The sequence below is a fragment of the Muntiacus reevesi genome, chromosome 10 (genome assembly GCF_963930625.1).
Source record: "Muntiacus reevesi chromosome 10, mMunRee1.1, whole genome shotgun sequence".
Classification (NCBI taxonomy): domain Eukaryota; kingdom Metazoa; phylum Chordata; class Mammalia; order Artiodactyla; family Cervidae; genus Muntiacus; species Muntiacus reevesi.
The window spans coordinates 15222628-15240935 of record NC_089258.1 but is presented as its reverse complement, the minus strand read 5'-3'; the positions used below and the strand labels follow the sequence as shown (position 1 = coordinate 15240935).

General features: G+C 40.9%; 1 protein-coding gene across 1 annotated transcript in view; it reads left to right on the top strand.

Moving 5' to 3' along the window:
* Nucleotides 1-10215: 10215 nt before the first annotated feature.
* HSD17B3 (hydroxysteroid 17-beta dehydrogenase 3) overlaps nucleotides 10216-18308 on the top strand; it is a 55119-nt gene continuing 47026 nt past the window's right edge. Inside the window, exons 1-2 of the mRNA XM_065947538.1 lie at nucleotides 10216-10369; nucleotides 14955-15001. Of these exons, the coding sequence (XP_065803610.1) occupies nucleotides 10216-10369; nucleotides 14955-15001 (201 nt within the window). The remainder of the gene's footprint in view (nucleotides 10370-14954; nucleotides 15002-18308) is intronic.

The following is an 18308-nucleotide window of genomic DNA, read 5'->3' as shown; positions in this document are numbered from 1 at the left end:
TGCTGTAGAGTTGGACATGACTAAAGGGACCTAGCATGTACACTAATCTGCCTTGATTGTAGGCATTTCAGTTTTTGATTCCAGTTTCAAAGGCCCATTTCTCAAACTATTCTGTCTCCGTCCTGTGTAGAGTTCCTGGACATTTATCATAAGGACACTTTTTTGTTATCATTTATTGAATTTGGGCTTCCCTGGTGTCAGTAGTAAAGAATCTGCCTGCAGAAATGGAGACCTGGGTCCGATCCCTGGGTTGGGAAGATCACCTGGAGGAAGAAATGGCAGCCCGCTCCAATATTCTTCCCTGGTAAATCCCATGGACAGAGGAGCCTTGGTGGGCTGCAGTCCATGGGGTCGCAGAGAGTTGGAAATGACTAAGCACGCAATGTATTTACAGACAAACAATATATTGGTGTTGCCAAAGGGGTGAGGCAGCAGTGGGTGAACTGGATGTAGGGTGATCAGGTCAAAAGGTGAAAGCATCTAGCTATAAATAAGTTATGGGAATATAATACACAGCCTGGTGACTATAGTTAATAATACTGTATTGCATATTTGAAAGTTGCTAAGAGAGTAGATCTCACCATAAATATTTTTTTAAAATTTTGTAACATGTATGGTGATGGATATTAACTAGACTTACAGTGGCGATTATTTTGCAGCATGTACAAATATTAAACCATTATGTTGTATACCTGAAACTAATATAATGTCATATGGCAATTATACCTCAATAAAAAACTCAAACACTTAAAAAATTTGCTGATATAAGCATACTTAGCGATGACTTTCCAGCTTATACAGTTGTTTTTAAAATAAAAAATGTATAATAAAAATTTTAAAAGAAAAGTATTTAAAAGATTTATATTGGAGTTAATATTTATTGCTATAATAATATAATTCATTCAGTTGCATTTCTTCAGTGGGAAGAAAACAGTAGCTAACAGACTGGAAAAAATAACATGTCTCCACATAGAAGAATTTTCAAATGCATTGAGGTACTCTTGTGAATAGTACAGTGCAAATTTATTTTAAATCTTTTCTGGATTCATATTCAGATATTGACAGATAATTTCTCAGTCTATTAAACAGCACTGAATATATCTTTTGATGTTGAAAAGTAAAGGTAGAAGAATTCCCTGGTTGTTCAGTGGTTAGGACTCCATGCTTTCACTGCAAGGGGCTCAGGATCAATCCCTGGTCAGGGAACTAAGGTCCTATATGCCATGTGGTGAGACAAAATAAAAAAAGTAAAGGTGGGATCTTTGGTTTAAAAGCAAGCACACAAGTGAATTACTACATACTTCCATTTTTGGGACTTCCTGGGTGGCTCCGAGGGTGAAGAGTCTGCCTGCACTGTGGGAGACTAGGGTTCGATCCCTGGGTCAGGAAGATCCCCTGGAGAAGGAAATGGCAATCCACTCTAGTATTCTTGCCTGGAGCATCCCATGGACAGAGGAGCCTGGTGGGCTACAGTCCATAGAGTCACAAAGAGTTGTACATGACTGAGAGACTTCACTTTCACTTTGCATTTCTGGTAATATGGAATGCTAAGTTATCCACTCTTTAGAAAATAAGATAAAATTTGTTTAAAATTAAGGTATGGGGATTTTCCTGGCAGAGACTCCATGCTCCCAATGCGGGGACTGGGGTTTGATCCTGCTGGATCACAGAGAAAGCAAGGGAGTTAAAAAGATCTGCTTCACTGACTATGCTAAAGCGTTTGACTGTGTGGATCACAACAAACTGTGGAATATTCTTAAGAGATGGAAATACCAGACCACATTACCTGCCTCCTGAGAAACCTGTATGCAGGACAAGAGGCAACAGTTAGAACTGTACATGGAACAACCAGCTGGTTAAAAATTGGGAAGGAGTACATCAAGAATGTATATTGTCACCCTACTTGTTTAACTTCTATGCAGAGTGCACCATGCAAAATGCCAGGCTGGGTGAATCACAAGCTGGAATCAAGATTGCTGGGAGAAATATCAACAACTTCATATATGCAGATCAGCTCAGTTCAGTCAGTTCAGTCACTCAGTCATGTCCGACTCTGCAACCCCATGAATCGCAGCACATCAGGCCTCCCTGTCCATCACCAACTCCTGGAGTCCACCCAAACCCATGTCCATTGAGTCGGTGATGCCCTCCAACCATCTCATCCTCTGTTGTCCCCTTCTGCTCCTACCCCCAATCCTTCCCAGCATTAGGGTCTTTTCCAATGAGTCAACTCTTCGAATGAGGTGGCCAAAGAATTGGAGTTTCAGCTTCAACATCAGTCCTTCCAATGAATACCCAGGACTGATCTCCTTTAGGATGGACTGGTTGGATCTTCTTGCAGTCCAAGGGATTCTCAAGAGTCTTCTCCAACACCACACTTCAAAAGCATCAATTCTTCAACGCTCAGCTTTCTTCACTGTCCAACTCTCACATCCATACATGACTACTGGAAAAACTATAGCCTTGACTAGACAGACCTTTGTTGGCCAAGTAATGTCTCTGCTTTTTAATATGCTATCCAGGTTGGTCATAACATTCCTTACAAGGAGTAAGCATCTTTAAATTTCATGGCTGTAATCATCATCTGCAGTGATTTTGGAACCCAAAAAAATGAAGTCTGACACTGTTTCCACTGTTTCCCCATCTATTTCCCATGAAGTGCTGGGACCAGCTGCCATGATCTTAGTTTTCTGAATGTTGAGCTTTAATGGCAGAAAGTGAAGATGAACTAAAGATCCTCTTGAAGAAGGTGAAAGAAGAGAGTGGAAAAAGCTGGCTTAAAACTCAACATTCAAATACGAAGATCATGGCATCCAGCCCTATCACTTCATGGCAAATAGATGGGGGAAATGTGGAAACAGTGTCAGATTTCATTTTCTTGGACTCTAAAATCACTGTGGATGGTCATTGCACATGAAATTAAAAGGCACTTGCTCCTTGGAAGAACAGCTATGACAGACTTAGTGTATAAAAAAGCAGCGACATCACTTTGCTAAGTTCTGTATAGTCAAAGCTATGGTTTTTCCAGTAGTCACGTACAGCTATGAGAGTTGGGCTGTAAAGAAGGCTGAATACTAAAGAATTGATGCTTTTGAACTGTGGTGCTGGAGAAGACTCTTGAGAGTCCCTTGGAATGCAAGGAGATCAAACCAGTCAATCCTAAAGAAAATCAACCCTGAATATTCATTGGAAGGACTGATGCTGAAGCTGAAGCTCCAATACTTTGGCCACTTGATGAGAAGAGCCGACTCACAGGAAAAGACCCTGATACTGGGAAAGATTGAGGGCAAGAGGAGAAGGGGGCAACAGAGGATGAGATGGTTGGATGGCATCACTGATTCAATGGACATGAGTTTGAGCAAACTCAGGGAGATAGTGAAGGACAGGGAAGCCTGGCATGCTGCAGTTCATGGGGTCGCAAAGAGCTGGACACGACTTAGCAACTGAACAACAATGAACAACAGGGAACTGGATCCCACATACCCTACCTAAAGATCCTGCATGTCACAACCGAGACCCTGTACAGCCAAACAAAAATTTAAAAAAAATCTGAAGTATAATTTACTTTCATAAATTACACAGACCTTAAGTGTATAACACATGAGTTTTGATAAAGGCATACTTTCATAAACAGGCATCTTATCAAAATATAGAACATCCTCATCACCATAGAAGGTTCCTTATTACCCTACCCGGTCAATCACTGGATGTCTACCAAGAATCAATGTTCTGATTTATTTTACTGAAGATTAGGTTTGCCCTAAATGGCAAATAGATGGGGAAACAGTGGCTGACTTTATTTTGGGGGGCTCCAAAATCACTGCAGATGGTGATTGCAGCCATGAAATTAAAGGACGCTTACTCCTTGAAAGGAAAGTTATGACCAACCTAGACAGCATATTATAAAGCATAGACATTACTTTGCCAACAAAGGTCCATCTAGTCAAGGCTATGGTTTTTCCAGTGGTCATGTATGGATGTGAGAGTTGGACTATAAAGAAAGTTGAGCACCAAAGAATTGATGCTTTTGAACTGTAGTGTTGGAGAAGACTCTTGACAGTCCTTTGGACTGCAAGGAGGTCCAACAAGTCCATCCTAAAGGTGATCAGTCCTGAGTGTTCATTGGAAGGACTGATGTTGAAGCTGAAACTCCAATACTTTGGCCACCTGATGCGAAGAGCTGACTCATTGGAAAAGACCCTGATGCTGGGAAAGATTGAAGGCAGGAGAAGAAGGGGACGACAGAGGATGAGATGGTTGGAGGGCATCACCGACTCAATGGACATGAGTTTGCATAAACTCCGGGAGTTGGTGATGTTCAGGGAAGCCTGGAGTGCTGTGGTCCATGGGGTCGCAAAGAGTCAGACACGACTGAGTGACTGAACTGAACTGAACTGAAATGGCATCATATAGTATATACATGTGGGTAACTTCTGAAATGGATCACAATGCCTGCCTCCTCGTATTCACTTCCTTGTATAATCTCCTCCCTTTGAATATGGGCTGGACCTAGAATGTGAACTAATTTCTCGTTATAGAATACAGCAAAAGGAATGGGTGGTCCCTTCCAAGATTATGTTGCAAAAGAGTGTGGCTCTTCTCTTTCATCTGACTCCACATTTGCTTGATCTGATGAAGCAAGGTGCCATTTTGCAAGTTGCTTTCCAAAGAGACTTGCGAGTCAAGGAACGTCTAGCTGTTTGTGTGTGTGTGTGTGTGGGGGGGGGGTACGGTTGAAAGTGAAAGTTGTTCAGTTGTGTCCAGCTCTTTGTGACCCCATGGACTATAGAGTCCATGGAATTCTCCAGGCCAGAATACTGGAGTGGGTAGCCTTTTTCTTCTCCAGGGGTCTTCCCAACCCAGGGATCAAAACTAGGTCTCCCACATTGCAGTTGGATTTTTTACCAGCTTGAGCCACCAGGGAAGCCCAAGAATACTGGAATGTGAAGCCTATCCCTTCTCCAGCGGATCTTCCCGACCCTGGAATTGAACTGGGGTCTCCTGCATTGCAGGCGGATTCTTTACCAACTGAGCTATCAGGGAAAGCTTTTGAAAGCTGCTCTCCATTTCTGGATGACATTTGATGACAAACATCATTAGAAAAAATTAGTTTTGTCCTCTTTTACCGAAAACTTGGCGACAAAGTCAGATTCTCTTCAGATCTCTCTGGTGTGAAACTTATTATAATTCTTCCCCTTAACACAAACCACAACTTACTTACACAGATGCTTCAGGGGGGAAGGCCACACCCTTACAAATATCTTAACAGCCTTCTTCAGGCCTCTTTCTTTCTCTGAATTTCTCCAGTTTCCCACCCCCTTGGCTCTCCCCTCCGCATTTTATCACCTTGAGTCCAACCATTGTGTCCTCTGGGACAGATAAACACCAAACAAATATTGATAAATAGGTCAGTTGTGAAAGAATTCATTCCCTTCTTTGCCTTGTTCGTTCTTCTGCATTTCCAGGTCACTTAACTCCACAGGCTTCCAGCCGAGATACAGCCCTCCTCCCTGAGGCTCTGCAGCTTGCCCCCAACCTGTACCAGTGTCTGTCACCTGTCTACCAAAGACTTCTTTAACAGGACAAACTTCATTGCACCCACACAAAATAAAGGCTATTTTTTACCTTTTCCTTAAAGAGTGAATATTTATTGAGTGGGCTTCCCTGGTGGCTCAGATGGTAAAGAATCTGCCTGCAATGCAGGAGACCCAGGTTTGATCCCTGAGTTGGGAAGATCCCCTGGAGAATGAAATGACAACCCACTCCAGTATCTTGCCTGGAAAATCCCATGGACAGAGGAGTCTTGCAAACTATAGTCCTTGGGGTCAAAAGAAGTCAGACACAAGTGAGTGACTGACAACAGCAACATTTATTGAGTCAGTTCAGTTCAGTCGCTCAGTCGTGTCTGACTCTTTGTGACCCCATGAACCGCAGCACGCCAGGCCTCCCTGTCCATCACCAACTCCCGAAGTCCACCCAAACTCACGTCCATTGAGCCAGTGATGCCATCCAATCATCTCATCCTCTGTCGTCCCCTTCTCCTCCTGCCTTCAATCTTTCCCAGCATCAGGGTCTTTTCAAATGAGTCAGCTCTTTGCATCAGGTGGCCAAAGTAATAGAGTTTCAGCTTCAACATTAGTCCTCCCAATGAATACCCAGGACTGATCTCCTTTAAGATGGACTGGTTGGATCTCCTTGCAGTCCAAGGGACTCTCAAGGGTCTTCTCCAACACCACACTTCAAAAGCATCAATTCTTTGGCACTCAGCATTCTTTATAGTCCAACTCTCACATCCATACATGACCACTGGAAAAACCATAGCCTTGACTAGACGGACCTTTGTTGACAAAGTAACGTCTCTGCTTTATAATATGCTATCTAGGTTGGTCATAATGTTCCTTCCAAGGAGTAATCATCTTTTAATTTCATGGCTGCAGTCACCATCTGCAGTGATTTTGGAACCCCCAAAAATAAAGTCAGCCACTGTTTCCCCATCTATTTGCCATGAAATGATAGGACCGGATGCCATGATCTTAGTTTTCTGAATGTTGAGCTTTAAGCCAACTTTTTCACTCTCCTCTTTCACTTTCATCAAGAGGCTCTTTCATTCTTCTTCACTTTATGCCATATGGGTGGTGTCATCTGCATATCTGAGGTTATTGATATTTCTCCTAGCAATCTTGGTTCCTGCTTGTACTTCCTCCGGCCCAGCATTTCTCATGATGTACTCTGCATATAAGTTAAATAAGCAGGGTGAAAATATACAGCCTTGACTGCTTATTTTTTTAACCATATAATTATATTTTCTTTAATTTTCAAGTTGAAAATCATCATGAATATTCAGGTTTATCACTGTACATTTTAGTATAGTGTAACTATTGTGGCAAAGGATTATGTGTGAAATGCATATAGGTTATAAAACATTATATTATATTGTGTGAACACTCATGTACATGCTGCTCAGTTCAATAATCACATGATACCAGTAGCTTATACCTGCCTATAGCATTTCTCCATCATATCATTTCTCCCCAGATGAAACCACTTTCTTGAATTTTGTGTTTATCATTCCATTGTTTGTAACAACAATTTTGTCACATTTTAACATAAACAATATATTGCTTTATATTGCTTTTTTGAGTTTATAAAACATCAGACTTGATATTCTGGCATTTGCTTTTTTTCACTCAACATTATGTTTCTGAATGTCACATGTTGTTCTGTTTGTCTGTAATTCATTCATTTGCAATACTGTATAATATTCTGCTGTGAGAATAAACTCATTGGGATAGTTCCCAGTTTTGGGGAACAATGCTCCTTTTTTTTTTTTTTTTTGGAACAATGCTCTTTTGAATATTCTTCTACTTGTCTCCAGTTGTTATGTTAAGGAGCTGTGGGTCAGAGTACTTTTGCTTTACAAAGCAAAGTCCCAATCCAAAAGAATTTACTTGTCATGGCAGGAGACCCAACCACGAGCAATAAATAAGATAAGCCAATAAAAAATATCTCAGAAGAAAACTAAACCAGAGTCACAGGACAGCCTGCTGGGCATTGGCCAGGCCTTTCCTAGACCTTAGTAAAAACAATATTTGTTGTCTTCATGTTTATCAAACACCTCAGCCTCTCACTCCTTTGGGAACACTTGTGGATGAGCTGAGATGGTTGATCTATACTGCTTCTGCCAACTAACCATCAGTGGAAAGAGTAATAATTAACCAAGATAGGTAATCCCTGTAATGTGCATAGTGCAGAGTTGGGTACACAAGACATAGTAAATAAGGGGCAGTCGGAAAAAATGGGAAGGAGTGGGGAGCTGCCATTGCAAAGGCCATCTCATTTGCTCTAATTTTAGTTTAATCTCCATATTACTTGTACTTTCTTCAGGTAGCCCATAGCTTTATGAACAAGTGACAATTGGAACTGAGAAGATGCTCCAGATAAGGACCTTAGTTGAAAGTGCTAGGGTAAATACATGGCATGGTTTAGAGAGGAATGCAGGCTGAATTTGACTGTAACTTGTTCCTCTCACTTTCCTTCCTGGGTCTCCTTCTCACTGAAAGGATCTTGCTCATCACCTGACATACAAGCAAACCTGTCTCCAAGGTTTTCAATCTGAACAGCTGGAACATAAGAGCTGCCATGTTCTGGTATAGGGAAATCTGCAAGGGAAGTAAGTTTTGACACTCAAAGGTAATATCAGAAGCCATTATCAGACTTAAGCTTGAGATGACTATTAAGCATTCAAATGGAGTTGTTAATGTTGCTGCTACTAAGTCGCTTCAGTCGTGTCCGACTCTGTGCGACCCCGTAGATGGCAGCCCACCAGGCTCCCCCATCTCTGAGATTCTCCAGGCAGCAACGCTGGAGTGGGTTGCCATTTCCTTCTCCGATGCATGAAAGTGAAAAGTCGTGTCCGTCTCTTCGAGACCCCATGGACTGCAGCCTACCAGGCTCCTCCGTCCATGGGATTTTCCAGGCAAGAGGACTGGAGTGGGGTGCCATTGCCTTCTCCAGGTGTTAATGTTACTTTGCTTTCAAATGGAAATACAAGTATGGATGAGCAGACTGGTTACCACTGAAGTTATACATTTAGGGGTTCTCAGTGCACAAAGTCCTTAAAGTCAAGAGATTAGGTAATGTCATCAAATGAGTAAGTGTGGACACCAAAGAGAAGAGGGCCAAGAGCTGAATATGAGGACACTCTTCTTGGATGATGTCAGAGTCTCTCCACTCCCCTGTTTCAGTGTGTGACCACTCTCCATCCCTACTTCGGAAAGGTCACCTTTTCTCAGCATCAGATTATGTAATGTTATTGTTTTGGAAAAAAAGCTATAACAAACCTAGACAGCATATTAAAAGGCAGAGACATTACTTTGCCAACAAAGGTCCTTATTGTCAAAGCTATGGTTTTTTCAGTAGTCATGTATAGATGTGAGAGTTGGACCATAAAAAAGGCTGAGAGCCGAAGAACTGATGCTTTTGAATGGTGGGGTTGGAGAAGACTCTTGAGAATCTCTTGGACTGCAAGGAGATCCAACCAGTCAATTCTAAAGGAAATCAACCCTAAATATTCACTGAAAGGACTAATGCTGAAGCTGAGGCTCCACTACTTTGGTCACCTGATGAGAAGAGCTGATTCACTGGAAAAGACCCTGATGCTGGGAAAGACTGAGGGCAGGAGGAGAAGGGGATGACAGAGAATGAGACGGTTGGATGGCATCATTGACTCAATGGACATGAGTCTGAGCAAACTCCAGGAGATAGTGAGGGACAGGGAAGCCTGGCGTGCTGCAGTCCATGGGGTCACAAAGAGTCAGACACGACTGAATGACTGAACAACAACAACAGCAATTACCTGAGTGTCTTTGGTGGCTTCCTCTCACTTGAGTAAAGTCCAGACTCCTCACCAGGAGTATCTGACTCCTCCACATGCCTCCATCTTACTTTATTCTTTCCTTTTGTTCTGTACACACCAGATCTGCTATGTAGTGCTATTTATTCCTCAGATACATGCATCTTTCTCATTTTAGGTCACTTGTACTAGCTGTTCCCTGAAGGGGGAAACAGTCTGAAGGGGGAAACTTATCTTTGTAGGGCTTTCTCCTTTCCACTCAAATTTCAGCTCAAAATACCACCTCTTCACAGAATTTTTTTCTGTCACTCCACAGCAATTTTTTATGGCTCTGATATGTGACATTCTTATATATTTGCATATTGACTCTGAATCTCAGCTCCCCCTGGCAGTGATTGGCCGTGTTTATTATTCTTTATTCCCAAGACCTCAAACAGCGACTGCCACCTAGTAGGCAGTCAATAGATAGTTGTTGATTAAGTGAATGAATGACTTTTAGAATTTTGCATAGTTTTTAGTATCTATTTTAGCTTCCAGATTTAGGGAGGAAATGCTGGGCTCTCATTTTTTTTTTGTCCAGGCTTTATCTTTATGTTCACCTTTGACTTCTTCAACACTCCCCTGCCTCACAAAAGCCCAAGAGTGCTATAAGGATATTAGAAAGAATATTTTATTCCAAAGCCTATGAATCAGAGGATTGTGTAAAGAAGTTACTCTAATCTGAAAGCCTCGACACAGTGACTCATTGGAATGTTCCCAGTGACTCCAGAAGGGGACTGATGCTGCCGCAGAGTAGCCACGCTCACCTCGAAGGCTGTGAGGGACTGGACCAGATCTGAAACAGCATCTGCCGTGCTGCCATCATGGGGGAGGTTCTGGAGCAGTTCTTCATTTTCGTAGGGTTGCTGGTTTGCCTGTTCTACCTGATGAAATGCGTGAGATTCTCTAAATGTATTTTCCTGCGCTTCTGGAAAGTTTTGCCAAGATCTTTCTTGAAGTCAATGGGAGAGTGGGCAGGTAAAGAAAGCTCTCCATCTTTTGTTTTTTTGTTGTTGTTCTTATAATTACTTAGGTCTCAATGATATATTGCATCTTTTCATTTTGAGAGCAAAGATGTAATTCCTTTGGGTTAATTTGCGGGGTTGGAAAGGACAAATGAAATTGACTGAAAAACGTGATGTGTGGCATCAGGAGAGTCATTCAGGAAGAATGTGACTCAGTTCGTGCCTGTGTGCTTTTCCTCTCATCCTTACTAGTTGGGCTTTCTTATTTTTGGGGTTTCTGATGATACAAATCATGGATGAGGCAGAAAATTATGTATCCTTTTCCCCAGATTTTAAAAAACCCAGAGTGCTTTCATTTTCTTAAACGGAACTTCAAAATTCTGAAATCCAATAATAATGTAAATCCATTTTATTATAATAATTTCTCAGAGACCTTTCACAAAGTGAGGGTAATGCAAAATCAAGGCAATAAAGATCTCTGTGGAGACATGTTTTTAAATGGTTATATTCAGAATCTGGGTCTGGTTTATGTCCCAAGTAGATTGATTAATCACTGCCTCTCAATAGGATTTAGCTCCTGAAACTGCCACGCAGAATTTCAGCTCTGTACTGAGTTTAAGGTGAAGAGCGTGAGGCTATGGATTCAGCATCTCCTTGAATGAAGTCCTAGGTTTGCGTTTCAAAGTTGGTATTCTGTGCTGGTGTCAGTCTATCAATAAACAATGCTGTGACTTGGCCAGCCCTTGTGGGTCTTACTGTGATTGCAAAATGCCTTTCGGCACCATCAGGAAACTTAAGGAAAAATAAAGGTTTATTACTTACAGGGCCTGTAAATTATATAGCACACCTGGTTCCACAACAAGGTCGTGTGTAGAAAGAGAGGGAGAGAGTGAACGGGCCTGGGGTTCTGCTTTTATTTTATTCTGGGGTGGGGGCCTAGGGTTGCAAGAACTTTTTCTTTAATGGTGAATTTAAAACATAAGAGAGGGAATTTAAAGTGCAGGAAGAGAGAAAACAAGTGGTCAAAATGGTCAGTTATTGAAACCAACCAGGGTTTTTAAAAGATAGATGCTTGTTCCTTGGAAAAAAAGCTATGACAAACTTAGCATATTAAAAAGCAGAGACATTACTTTTTTTATTTTTTTACAAAGGTCTGTATAGTCAAAGCTATGGTTTTTCTAGTAGTCAGGTACAGATGTGAGAGTTGGACTATAAAGAAGGCTGAGTGCTGAAGAATTGATACTTTTGAATTGTAATGTTAGAGAAGACTCTTGAGAGTCCCTTGGACAACAAGGAGATCAAATCAGTCAATCCTAAAGAAATCAACCCTGAATTTTCATTGGAAGGACTGACACTGAAGCTCCAATACTTTGGGCATCTGATGCAAAAAGCTGACTCATTGGAAAAGACCCTGATGCTGGGAAAGACTGAGAGCAAGAGGAGAAGGGGTTGGCAGAGGGTGAGATAGCATCACGGACTCAATGGACATGAGTTTGAGCAAACTCTGGGAGATGGTGAAGGACAGGGAAGCCTGATGTGCTGCAGTTTTGTGGGGTCGCAAGGAATTGGACACAACTTAGCAAATGAAGAACAGAATTTTTTTAAAAAGAGACCTTATCTGGGGGAGGTTGCCTGGCCCTTTACGTTATCCTATGGCCAACATAACTTATTAGCGATCCCCATCTTTAGAGTAGATGCCTCTTTGAAATTGATGCCTAACTAGCAATCAAAGCATAAGCTAAGCACTTGCATTACGAAAAGGAAAAAAACAAAATCAAAACCCAACTGTCAGGTTTTAGCTACAATGGGGTAGTAAGAAATCCAGTGATCTTAAAAAAAAAAAAAAATGAATTTAAGTGGCTTTAGGAAAACAATCCCAGGCTACATAGGAGAGATTGTAAACAACCTTATAGGAATGCCAGATGAAATACAGGATACTCAAGTTATATTTGAATTTCTTATTTAGTGATAAATAAATAATTTTTAATATATGACACTCCAGTTATTACGTGGGACATTCTTATACTAAAAAATTATTTGCTGTTTATCTGAAATTCAAATTTAACTGGGCATCCTGTGTCCTTATTTGCAAAAGCTGGCAACCTTATACCCTCAGCATTGGAAATAAAAAAATTATCATATGAAAATTGTTTGGCATGAAAAAATGTGTTTTTAACTGTTGCATGTTATATCTGGAGAGAAAGAGAGAATATGTATGTGTGAGAACTCCTTCCTCTCAGGTCAGTAGGAAGTTCCCAGTGTACTTGCTGAGCAGTCTGAACTTGAGTGTTCTGGATCCAAAAGTCCTGCTCCACACAGATTTAAATGCCATTCTCTGAGGGGTTAGAACTCAGCCCTTCTAGGAACAAGCATTCCAAAAGAAGTTCATATGCAGCCATATGTGGCCAGTTTCCTAATTTTGTCACTGGTATCCTCTATAGAGGTGTGGGGCCAAGATCAGAGCCTGGGTTCAGATCCTGCTGCCATCATCTTTAGCACTGTGGCCTTGATTGCGTTAAGAACTTTCTCTTAACTTCCTCTTTTATAAGGGAAAAGATGGTCCCCACATTACAGACTTGTTTTGAATGTTAGATGAGATGGTGGCTGTGGGGTTGCCCAGCCACATGCGCTTTCTGTGTTTCTGTGAGCCTGACAAGGAAGAGCTTTATTGGACCTATGATGCCTGTTGCACCTTCTCCCTAAATTCAAACAGCCTCATCTGTCACCCTCACCCCCAACTCCCGTGAAGAAGCTGCTAGTGGGAGCCCAGGTGGCTGTGGAGTGTCAGAGCCTGGATCTAATTTAACCTGTGTCCCAGGGCCGATCCGGGACTGCTACACACAGGAGCAGGAGCGGAGACAGCCAGGAACCTCAGAAGCCAGCCACCTCCTCTCTTCTGCCTCCTGTCCATCTCATGCTGTGTAAAGCTGCTGTGCAATTTAGCTGGTAAATAATTAGGTCTAAGTGAATAACAAACGAATCCCCCAAATAAAGTGCATGGCAGAAAGTAAGCACTCAGAAGATGCCAGCCACTTAGTGACCGTATCTCGACTATATAGTTCAGGCCTGGTACGTGGTGATTTGGAGGATGCCTGTAAGGAAGGGGAAGATGGAGCAGAATACAACGGAACCCTGAGCATAGTACCTCTACCAAGCAAAACAGGTCATATGCATGGAGTCACTTAAAAGTATCCAAATAAACACGTAAAATAATTGGTAATGATTAAAATGAGGATGCTTCTGCCAGCGTGCTGCTTGAAGTTTGTTTAGCTTGGTCCGCTCTCCCTCTCAGGTAAACTAAATGCACACACAGCTTTCATACACACTTTTGGAAAGCATATCCTTCGATTGTTGCTGCAAAGGTAAATTGCAGATAGGTATATACTGAATTGTAGTTTATTTTGAAACGATGACATTCAGACAATTGAGTTTTATTCTAGAGCTCAGTCATTAAATATGTATCTGCTGTTATACAGTGGAAAATTACCCAGTTATAAAAGGAAAAAATCTGAGTCAGTTGCAGTGAGGTAGATGAAACCAGAGCCTGTTACACAGAGTGAAGTAAGTCAGAAAGAGAAAAATACCATATATTAACACATATATATGGCATCTAGAAAAATGGTACTGATGAACCTATTTGCAGGGAAGGAATGGAGATGCATATGTAGAAAATGAACTTGTGGACACAGTGAAGGAAGGAGAGGGTGGCAAGAATTGCAAAAAGTAGAATTCATGTATATACACTATTATGTGTAAAATGGATAGCTAGAGGGGAGCTGCTATTTAACACAGGGATCCGAGCCTGGTGCTCTGTGATGACATAGAGGGGTGGGATGGGGTGCAGGGAATATATAATTATGACCAATTTCCACTGTTATATAGCAGAAACCAACACAACGCCGTAAAGCAATATTCTTCCAATTAAAAAAAATTTAAAATCTATGTGCAATGGACTATAAAAGGACTAGATGGCATATCTCACGGTCATCTATTAATCAGTTGATCTAGTGAGCACAAATTCTTTAGGTTCCTTCATGTCACTCCATCCTCTTTTTGCATTTCTATATTTTCCTCGTTAAAAGTTCTCTATCTTCCATGGGTTTTGATTTCTGCTGTCCTATGAGGGTGAGGATAGGAAATGGGGAGAACTTGACTTTCACTAGGAACCTTGAAACATCCTTACAGTGACAACTGGGTGTGTGGGTAGGGAGATAATAGAGTACACTGCTTGTCCTTGTTGAATTAAGGCTTAGAACTGTAAGCCCTTATGGGGTCTGAATAAAATGTTCTCTGGCTGAGACACTTTGTTTCATTTTGGACCATGTTATCCATAGCCTCAGCAACTCTTCACCTCAACCCCATCCAAAAAAAAAAAAGCTTCATTTTGAAGTTTAGTGAAGGAAGTCAAGGCTGGAAGATTCACAGTTAAGCAGTTGGTCACAGTTGAGCAGAGTTGATTTAGAGAGTAGGAGGGCATTGCTTTGGAATATTATATTGTATCTTAGAGAGGAGGCCTGCAGTCAAATGTAGCCAGCAAGAAAGAAGATCTTAAAGATTAATTAATTCTATCCTTTAAAACCATTTCTGCTTTTTTTCAGTGATCACTGGAGCAGGAGATGGGATTGGGAAAGCTTACTCATTCGAGGTAGGTTGTTTTCTTGAAGACTTTCTCCTCTCCTTGTTTTAAATACACCATGGTCATGTGTCACCACAAACATTACTGTTCTGATTATAAAAGCAATAGACATTCTTTTACAAAGAAAACTATTTTCTATTGAAAAGGAAATTTAAAAATCATAATCTCACCCCCTGGCTACCTTAAAAAAATACAATGATATTCAAAGGTGGCAGTATCTCTCCTTAGGAGTTGTTTTAGGAATTTATGGGGGCACTGTTATTTTCTAGGGTAATTGTACCATAAGCATTTATTATACTTAAAACAATAAAAAATGATAAACTACTTTCCTTGTGTTTATCCTTTACATCATAGCCAGGGCATATGTTAATTTAAAAATCATTTGTGTAGGTAGCATATATATATATAAAACTTTCATTTCAAGAAGATTAATGAGCGTTAAAAATAATGTAAAGAGAGAAGCTGATAGGGTTGAGGGTCACTGGTGTGTGATGTCCTTGAGTGTTTCCTTCTAGGCTTTTTGTTTCTCTGTAGATAGACAGCAGGTAGTTAAGCTTTTCTAAGAATGCGTTTACAGGATATGTAGTTTGGTAAGCTATTATTGGGTTTCCCGTGTGGTGCAGTGGTAAAGAATCTGCCTGCCAATTCAGGAGACACAGCAGACGTGGGTTTGATCCCAGGGACGATACTCTGGAGTAGGAAATAGCAACCCACTCCAGTATTCTTGCCTGGAAAATTCCTTGGCCAGAGGAGTCTGACAGGCTACAGTCAATGGGGATCATAAAAAGTCGGACACGACTTAGCAACTAAGCAGTGGTCTAGGGGTCAGGAGCTATGTATTCTAGTCCTCACTCAGTCTGCAGATTTTGGACAAATTATATATCTTTTTTGGGCTTCCAGGTCTTTACTAGCACAAAAGATACCATCTAAGAATTTTCAAATTCTGTTTCTGTTCTAGATGAATTCTAGCTTGGCTCTTGTAGAATCTTATTCTTTGTTTCCTTTCTTTCTTTTCTAAGGCTGTGTTAAACAATTTTCTGGGATCTTTCTTTCATGCAAGATTTTCTCTCTTCCAGAGAACCTGTTCTTCTCTCCCTGCTAATTGCTGCTTCAAGGAAAGCAGTTCAGAGTCTGGAATACTATGAACTGTAATAGTTAAGAATTTGAGGTTGAAAATTAATTAGATCCCTGTCTGTTCAAACTCTGCCTCCAATATGCTTACTGCAGAATTTCTACATCAATAAACTGGAGGAGATGATAATTGCATCTGGGCTTTTGTAAAATTTAAATGGATGAGGTGGGCAAAATGCTTTGCATGAAGTAAGCTCTCCAAGTTTAGCCACTATTATTATTGGATGTATAAGCTGCCTTTTCTCTCCCATATATTGCTTTTTTTTTTTTTTTTTTTTGAGAAAGAATATGTGTGGTACTTACCCATATTTTTACTCTTTTTATTGCTCTTTCTTCTTCCCTGGTGTTCCAAGATTTTTTCTTTTCTAATTTCCTATCTGTTTAGAGAAGTTCCTGTAGCTGTTCTTTTGTAGTAATTCTGCTGGTGGCACATTCTTATTGTTTTTCTTCATCAGAGAATGTCTCAATTTCCCCTTCATTCCAGAAGGATAATTTTACTGAATATAGGATTTATAGTTGACAATCCTTTCCTTTCAGCACTTGGAAAATGTTGTGCCACTTCCTTCTGGCTTCTATGGTTTCTGGTGAGTCTCATGTCATTCAAATAATTTTTCTCATAGGTAAAGTGTTATTTCTCTTTAATTGCCTTCATTTTTTTGTGTGTTCAGTTTTCAGGAGTTTAGTTATGTTTTTTGGTGTGGGTTTATTTGAGTTTATCTTCTTCGAGATTCGCTTAGCCTCTTGAATCTGTAAGTTTATACATTTTCACAGATTTGAGAATTTTTCATTCATACTTTCTGCAAATATTCTTTCTGCCTTCTTCTCTTCTGGGACTCTGGTGACACAAATGTGAGACTTTTCTTGTAGTACTTCCTTGTAGGTCTCTGAGATGCTGTGCATTTTTTTCAGCATATTTTTTCTCTGTTTAGATTGCAGTTTAGTTGCTCAGTCATGTCTGAGTCTTGTGACCCCACATACTATAGCCTGCCAGTCTCCTCTGTCCATGGGATTCTTCAGGCAAGAATACTGGAGTGGGTTGCCATTTCCTTCTCCACTGTTTAGATTGGATAATTCCTATTGTTTTATCTTTAAGTTCATGGATTCTTCCCTTGGTCTCTCCATTCTGCTATTGAGCCCATCGTTTGAGTTTTTAATTTCACTTTCTGTACTTTTCAGTTCTAAAATTTCCATTTGATTTTTTTTTTAATATCTTCTATTTATTTGCTGAACCATTCTATTTTTCTTTTGTTTTACTTGGGTCTGTGATTGCTCTCTGAAGTGTTTTTATGGTAGCTTTTTAAAAATTCTAATCAGATAATTCTAATATCTATGTCATCTCAATGTTGGTATTTGTTGATTGCTTTTATCTTACTCAAACCGAGATCTTCTTGGTTCTTGGCAGGTTGAGTTTTGTTTTGTTTTGTTTTTTAATTGTATCTTGGATATTTTTGGTTTTAAGTTGTGAGACTCTGGATCATATTTAAATTTTCCTACTTAGGTGTATATGGACATTGCTTCAGCAGGTGGAGGGGAGGGTGCTGGCATTTTTCTCTCAGGTGAGGTAGGAGCCCAGGTTTTCCACTTGGCCTCCACTGGGAGTTGCTGGATATGGGTAGGAGTTCTGGCTCCTCACAGGCCACTCTGGATTTTGGAGGGAAAGAGTGCATCCTTACTGCTCTCCACAAGTGATACTTGGAGGCAGTGGTCTCACTGTTACTGCAGTGATGGTATAAGTCCTGAATCTCCACTAGGCTTCCTCGGTCATCATCAAGGAAGAGGGGACAGAGCTGAGGGGTGCTCTGGTACTGTCAGATAGAAGTGGAAGCTCAAGTCTCAGATGACATGAGGGATGGGATGGCTGGGATGAAAGTCCTGGTATCCTGGTCAGCCTTATCTGATGCCAACCTGGCAGGGGTTGGAATCCTTGTTAGAGCGGTCTCCCCAGGGTGAAAGTGTCAGCTGCCCCCTCAACCTCTGGAGGTGAGGGTAGCAGTAAAATCTTATATGTATATATATATATATTTGAGTTGTTTGCCGGCAGTAAAGCAGTTATTTTCTAAACCGAGCCTTGCTAGGGTGCCCCTTTTCTAGTCCTCTTGTTAGAGACAGCAGACTCTTGTTGGGACTTTTTATGTCTGTATCTGTTGGTGTTTCTGAATATCCAGCTTCTCCAGCAATAAGTCTG